Here is a 7,862-nt window from a genome sequence, read left to right as displayed (position 1 = left end):
TTATACGAGATTAAGTAAGAAAATCTTCCGCCGAAGCAGATAATTTAGCAAACTTAAGCCCGTATAACCCGATAGTCCATGAAACCACGAAGGATTTCAAACCAATCGACATACAAACCAAGATCGTACAAGTTTAGCAAGTACCGTCACACGTTACATAAAGTTCACAACGACAGTGGATACATCAGAGTTTAGAACATAAAGTTATTACAAACCAAGTTCAAACTGGAATAGCGGAAGTAAATAGTTTTAAAGCCACACCCACACTTTTAGTTTAGATACAGTGCCAGTAGGTTGTCATCTCCAACAAAAGCATCAGATGAGAGATATGGAGTGACCAATTGCCTTTGGTCCTAGTTGTCACCCATCGCCGGGTACTGGCAGTTAATGCAATAGCCGTAGTACATTTGACCATCTGCAACAACAATGGGAACAACGCCCTGAGTACGAGAAGGTACTCAGCTAGACTTACCCATCTTAAACCAAAATAGAGCGACACCAAGGATTATGCAAGGCTTTCTTTAGTGGGCTAGCGGACTTGTTTGCGAAAAGCATAAGCTATCATGAAGACATCATTTTGAATACTTTGCATCATCTTTATTATAACCTATTCATCTAGGTAAGCACCTGTACTATAGCAATCACATGATTAACCAATAACATCCAATTACCAATTTAGCTTTAGCATGTCCATACCATCCGGATAACCATCATTGTTCCATAATAATTACTACGATGCCGTAGCTCGAGTCAAGTGCTCACTATCCAGGAGCGATGGCGATTCGAATCGATTCCTAACCAGCTGGTGATTTATTCCTCACACAAACCACACTCACCGATCAAGTGAGCTACAGATCACCAATGACACTTTCCAGGTAGCCGTGGGACAATCTGGAGCCGCAGTACCCAGGGACCGCCCGACTGCCAGGAATCAGGTCACACCTGCCCTTGGGCTCACTCTTCACGCCCCTGTCATACCCCCATCAGCACCAATACGCGCACCCGTGTAGATCCCGGCCCGAAATGTGCCACTAGCTTCGCGGTCGATAGGTACTTTATTCGGCCAGCTAAATGTGAGGCATGCATTCAACATGACAAGAGGGACGAGCAACGATCGGTCCTTAATCGACACAGACGGAAACTAACAGCACCCTAGAACCCTGTCCGGTTGCCTCCAACTTTTCCGTCCGGTCTCCAATTTTCCATCACATATGGTTAATTCCAGGATATCATTCTTTCCGTAGCCAATTTCTTCCAGTAACCACCTATAATGTAGGTGACCGGGTATCACCGATCGCTATCGGTCTAAGCAAGGCTAAGCAGTTATTCGATCTTGACCTAACAGGGTAAAAGGTAGTAAGGTAGGCAAGGATAGTAATAAATGCATCAACGCTTTCAATCAACTCCTACAACTTAATGCAACAATATATAAACTCATATATATATATATAGAAAGAATTGCTTTTTTAAAGTAGGAGACTTAGAATGCTCCGGGACTTGCCTCGTTCGAATGAACTAGGTTGGTGATCCACGCACTCCGGCAAGTCCTCTCCTTGCTCCTCTTCCTCTGGCACCTCCTGTGCCTGGACTTCTTGTGGATCTGTCCCGGTCTACTCTTCCTGAACTGCTACTAGCAACTCCTCCTGCGATCGTGTATGATGCAGAGGTATAAGTGCTAATGCATAGGTGCATCGGAGAGATGACATGTAATGATCATGCTGCATGAAAGGTAGATGAACTTGTTTAACTTTATTAGACATAGTAGAAGCAAAGCTCTCTACAAGGTAGTCAACATCATCCAAGAACATGTACTATTATCTACTATGACAGCCAGTGTACTAATCATGCCAAATCGCCACAGCAAGTTAAGATGCTTCAAAGATACACCAAAGCAAACATTATTAACTCAACATGCATTAAATAAGATTATTTTATTTCATCTTAAACTAGGGTTACATCAGCAACATATATTTTTGGTGCTTATAAAAATATAAGAAAATTACAGTAGCATGGTACTACTCTAAGTAGAGTACCATAAAATTTTCATGGCATTTAAATAAGCAAAATATCCTACATAAAAATGACAAGCCATGGCATAAATATGAACATGAAAATACTTTGTACTATGAAAAGTGTCAAACAACAGAACTGGTATTTTTCCTATGTTCTACACAGTAAACAATAACTGCACAAAAATTATCACATGCATGTTTTATGCAATTTTTGCTCTCTATCAAAAATAACAAAAATCATCAAGTAAAGGCACTTGAACTACACCTCAATATTTCCCTACAGAACATGCATGGCATATATTTTTCACAAAAAGTAAATCACTCAAGGAAACTAACAAAACTGGAACCATATTTTTCCGAGGTATATTTTATTTACTAGACATTTTCTAAGAAATTAGCATTTACTCAATTTAATTAAAGCTACACAGAAAAGTATCGCAAATTTGACATGCAATATTTTTAACAGATAGATCTGGTCACAAGAAACACCACAAAATTTGTTTCATTCGATTTGGACTAAAAACGACCAAGATATGGTTTTTCCAAGCTTTGAACCAAATTTGAAAAAAATCCTTTTTCTTTAAAACGAAAATTAGCCGAGTCCTAATCTACTAGGTGCACCCGATGTTGTGCACCCGGGCTTTCCCTTGGCACTGTAGCTGGGCCCTGCGGCCCCACGGGTCAGCGACCCGAAAGCAGGGGAGGTCGTTGACCGGCCACCGCTCGACGACGGCGAGGAGTCCGGCGAAGGGGGTGGCACCAACGTGCACAGCACGTTGTTCCGCACTGCTGGGAGTAGAAAACGGGCCCCCTAGCTACCGAGGAGGAGGTCGCCGGCGGCAATGGCGGTTGCGGCGGCGCTGCGCGAGGTACGCCGACCAACTCAGGCCATGGCGGTCTGACCTAAGCTTGGCGCGAGCATCAAGGGTTCGCAGGGAAACTGAGGGAAGGGAGAGAAAGGAGTGAGAGGGCTCCGGTGGTGGTTGGCCACGGTGAGCCCAGCTCCGACTCCGGCGGCAATGGCGCTCCGCCGCGGAGAAGAAGAAAAAATGGCGCCTACCTTGACTCTCCGGCTCAGTGGCGAGGTGGATGAGCTTTAGAGGATGATGGTGGAGTCGTGGGCTAGCTGGAGTGAGAAGTGATGCAATGGCGAGGGTGCACGGGCTCGGCGGAGCAATGGCACGGCGGCGGCTTTTCTCGGTGGCTCCAGCATGCGCGAGAGAAGGAAATAGAGAGCAAGGGCGAGTGGGAGGGCAGGCGGGCGCGGCCTTCAAGCATTCGCCAGCGGGCAACGGCGTCAGGCCGGCCACGGCGCGTGGCGGCCACGCGGCGGCCGGTGTCCGGTCGGCACTGTGCCGAGTTCAAATTTTCAGCATACAGCTGCCGATCAATTGACTGACAGCGCATTTTCGTTACCTCCCAACTCAAAAACGGTGGCGAGTTAGCAAATTCTCCTTGAAGCATAGTTGTAGAGCTATAATAGGGCTACAATTGTTCTATAGAAACCTTAAGCTAATTCGCAATGAATAACGAGTTGTATCAAATCAAAGTCGGCTCCATCAAACGGGAAATGCATTAAACACTTAGAAAAATTCTAAGTGTAGAATCAGCACTGATTTCTGGCTTGTGGGCCCAAATTGAACATGTTGTGCATATTTTCATGACTTGGCTTCTAAACAAAGTTTGTTCCTTATATAATTTGCTACAACTTTGTTTTAGGTTGCTCAGACAGGTAAACACTCTACGCTACACTTTTTAAACAGTCAAACCAAAGAGTCCAGGAGTCAAAACTAGTCAAACCATGACTCGAAAACTTAATTAGGCAAAATGATCAACATGAACAGTGTTCCTAATGACCTTCTAAGTATAGCTAGGTTGTTTAAAAATATATTTAGCCATACCACACATTGGTCACACAAGAATCAAGCACTGAATGCACCGAAACAATGAAAAACAATTGAAATGTTACATTTGTTTCATGGTCATGTTTCACATGTTTCATGATCTTGTTGCATCGTACTAACTAGCCATGTTCCACTAAAGTGAGTTGCACATGTTGCACTTGGGTGTTGTACACTATTTAATTCATAAAAACAACACTCATGAAATATACAGTATGTTGCAATGTTTCGATAACATGTTTCATGTGATATAAGCTCATGAATGGATGAATGATGCTCATGTTCATGAAATGTAAGTGCAATTAGGCAAGCCTAACACCAGGGGTGTTACAACATGCTCACAAACTTTACTGTATAAACGTTTTCGCGATGTGGCTAAGATAATGTGTTTTATATCAGCAGGAAGAAATCTCCGATATCTATTTCTTTCGTGCACCAATAAATATATTCCGCAGTATCTCTATACCATCATGTACTATGAAATTAAATATCTGAGAGATTTCTTTCTGCCGATATAAAATATTATTTTAGCCGCATCAGGAAAATGTTAGAGTTTATGAGCCTGCGACGGTGTGCTCTCCGTGACTGTGTTAATTTTACAAACTTTGCTTTTGGTTAAATGTTCACAGTATTGTTATCTTATCGTGCGATCCGTATATTTTTAGTACAAAGTTTAACTGTCCCGCAGCAACGCACGGGCACGCTAACTAGTTTCATTAAGAGGAATTAGAAGCGCATTGCAAGTTATCCACTTATTGGTAAACACCTATTAATAATATAACTATATAAGCAACTAAAAGAGCCTGTGGTACAGAATTCATATCTCTCCATATATTTGAATTCTCCAGCTTCGAATAGGATAGAAAGAGGAATACGCTAAAAAAAAGCACGTGTTAAGATTTTATTTTTCGCGAATGTGTTACGGCGGGGCGCTGCATCGGACGAAACCGGCAAAGCACGAGCTGCAGAGCTGGCGGGCTGGCCCATGCAGACTGGAGCCGAGAAAACGAGAGCATGAGCGCGTGGAGTGGGCCGACTGGCCGCTGGCCCATGCGGAGGAAACGCGAGCGCCCAGAGAGTGGGCCGGCTGGCCCATGCGGACGGGAGCGGAGAGCGGGACAGGACTGGGTCGGCGAGGCGCATGCTGCCGACCTGGTCCATCGGAATCGAATCGGAGACGGAGACAGCTCAAATCCTAGACCAGCTCATCGTCGATCTCCTCCTTTGCGACCTCCTCGCCATCGATGGCCGCCTCCGCGCTGGCGGCCGCTCGCGCGGTCATCCATCGTCTGGCGCACAACGCCGCCGCCGCCTTCCTCTTCGGCATGGGGCGCGCTGGACGTGGCGGTTGCGTCGTTCCGAGGACATCTGCCGAGGAACTTGTCCCTGGATGCCTACTACGCCGCTTTGCTTCCTCTGCCGACCGCGGCTCCTGCGTCTATCACGGAGATCGACCCTTCTGCTGCATCCTCCCCTTCATCGACGAATGGCGACCGTGACCGACCGTTCTGCTCCATCCGCCCCTTCATCGACGAAGGCGACCGTGACCCCACACCACCAGCGCTTAAGGTATACATGTTCGGTAAATCAGAATGATGGTCATAGGGGAGTTGTAGCATCTAGTCCACATCTTTGAATTGTACGAGTTACAGTAATTGCCTACCAAAATCAGATCAGGGTGCATTGTGGGTACAAGCGTAGTATCCAGTGATTATTTAGCTGACTGGGTAAGTTGAGTGGCTGTTTTACCAACAGATGAGCTGTTGTGGTCTTGATGTCAATTTACACTAGGAGGCTCTGGAGAATTGGTGTTGAAATGTCACCCTTTGTGGGTCATATTTTTTTTTTTGCTGGGTTCTTAGAATTAGGGTCATACATTTTTTTTATTGCCGCAATGCTGCATCCTGGAGCTTTTACAAGCCCCTCATGAACTGTTTTGGCATTTTATTTGTTTATTTATGTCATTCTGTGGTGCTCATAAATCATAATTATCGTGAAAAGGTAGTGTTTGAGCAATCGATGGTGCGGGTGAGGTTTCTGTATTCGGGACTAAATTAACACTGCCTTCTATATGTACAGAACCTGTGCTTCTCTACCGCCCCCCTCAGTGCAGCGACGGCGACCCCAACGCCACCTCTGCCCCCTACTTCACTAAGCCCAAGAGTAAGCTTTGCATGCCTCATTATTGCTTTGCATGTCTGTATGATAATCCTGCATTAGACCTTATGTAGCTACATGACAATTTTATTTCAGTTCAGTGTTCCTTAACTCTCCAGTTTCGCTTTAGGAAGCCGTGTCAAGTAGCAGTACAGCAGTACTGATCTTTGGCATAAAGTAATTTGCCTTGCTGCTTTGCATGTCTCAATATAATTTGCCTTGATGCTTTACAGAGAATCCTGTTTGTCATTGACTTGCTCAACGGACTGGTGCTAACTAAAGACGAGGAACTTATGTTTAGAAAAGCTTTTAATGAGAAGTTCCCTCACTTCAAGGTTTTATTCTGAACTATTGTAAAATAATTGTGAAATTTAGTTTAGAATCAAAATTATGAATCAAAATAATGAATATTTTTTCCTTTTATATTTTTAGGTCGGTGATATCATCAACCACCTTGAGAATGAGAAGTTCACAGTTGAGGAGTACTCTTTCCTGCTGAGAATCATTTACTCCAAATTGGGTCAGAACAAGGAGCTAGCAGACTTGCTTACGCAAGAGGTACTTGAGAATTAAACTGAACTCACTTTGTTAAATACAAATCTCTATAGCTCTTGTTTTTGTTGACTTGGCTTGTGTAAAATTCTTTTAGGATATAAATCTATCTTCCAGCAATGATGAGATTGACAAGGATCCTATGATGGCACGAATTGAGGCTAAGGTTGATCTTCTTAACAAGAAGGTGATTGAGGGCAATGCGGAAATCCTCAAGTGTGTGCAGGTCTCCAATAAGGGGGAATGAGGAACTATTGAAGTCTTCGGCAAGAAACTGTAAGACTTGTGAAATTCCCTGATTTTACTGTTGTATTGATACAAGCATCTTTACAGGGACGTAACGAAGCTCGAATTCCTCAAGAAACTCATTACTATTTTTACAGGACTGTAGGTAAGAAAAGTTAAGCCATATGATGCATTTTTAATATTGCTGCTCAGATTGTGAATGGACTACTAATCCTGTGTCTAATTACTTGTGACCTCCAGTATTTTTCTAATGAGATCTGAAAAACTGTACAGGATGCATGGAGTGTATAACTTACACCTGCCCGAAGCATTGGTGAACTTGATTGACCAGTGGGCGCCCACAAGGAGTTTAGCTTCAACTGAATGAGTTTTCTTTTTCCCTGGCACAAGTTACCGAGTGTAAACTGAATTTAGGATAAGAAGCGAATCTAAGGTGGAGGAACCTAGGAAGGTTTTTGGCCGCACTTGCACCAGTGGATGACTTGTCTTTCATATAAAATGCTTGATGTTTGTAAGGTTGTGGCACAATGTCACTCGGTTGCTTTGGCTTAGTATCTGAGTAAGAGGTGTCATTCCGGCATGATTTGTCTAGAATAGATATTGCTGTCCTCGCTGGGTTTCAACTGAATGATGGTTCATAATATCTGCACTTCTTTGCTTTGTGTGATCTCACATGTGCGCATTTTTGGATGGAAATCTGATTCTTTTTGCTGATGAACACGTCGGAGGTTACTTTCTTTTTTAACATGAAAATTGGGATTTAGGGCCCTCAGAACTAGGCAACCCGCGCACCAGGTCCAGGACGTGAAAATACCATGTTCCTTATTCATCTTTTTCATCTCTCCCCAGCTCTACTTTATTATTTATATACTATTATATATATATATATGTTTATATGTGATGAAAAAATCAATTTATATTATTTTATATGTTTTTTATTATGCATATATATATGGGGAAAAAAGTTTATAAGAAGGTTTCGGCTCGCTCTTCA

General features: G+C 43.4%; 1 protein-coding gene across 1 annotated transcript; it reads left to right on the top strand.

Moving 5' to 3' along the window:
* Positions 1–4,963: 4,963 nt before the first annotated feature.
* On the top strand, positions 4,964–7,535 carry LOC136489812 (uncharacterized). The gene is made up of 7 exons (XM_066486351.1): positions 4,964–5,482; positions 5,993–6,076; positions 6,304–6,405; positions 6,503–6,628; positions 6,720–6,809; positions 6,956–7,013; positions 7,142–7,535. Exons 1-7 carry the CDS (start codon positions 4,964–4,966, stop codon positions 7,183–7,185), a joined length of 1,023 nt encoding a protein of 340 aa, XP_066342448.1. The 3' UTR covers positions 7,186–7,535.
* Positions 7,536–7,862: the final 327 nt, after the last annotated feature.

Source organism: Miscanthus floridulus, chromosome 10 (genome assembly GCF_019320115.1).
Source record: "Miscanthus floridulus cultivar M001 chromosome 10, ASM1932011v1, whole genome shotgun sequence".
Lineage (NCBI taxonomy): Eukaryota > Viridiplantae > Streptophyta > Magnoliopsida > Poales > Poaceae > Miscanthus > Miscanthus floridulus.
This window is presented reverse-complemented; position numbering and strand designations above follow the sequence as displayed.

Coding starts and splice junctions, on each gene's coding strand:
- LOC136489812 (XM_066486351.1), top strand. CDS start 4,964: ATGCGGAGGAAACGCGAGCGCCCAGAGAGTGGGCCGGCTGGCCCATGC. Junction 5,483..5,992: donor CCACACCACCAGCGCTTAAG/GTATACATGTTC, acceptor CTATATGTACAG/AACCTGTGCTTCTCTACCGC. Junction 6,077..6,303: donor CTACTTCACTAAGCCCAAGA/GTAAGCTTTGCA, acceptor GATGCTTTACAG/AGAATCCTGTTTGTCATTGA.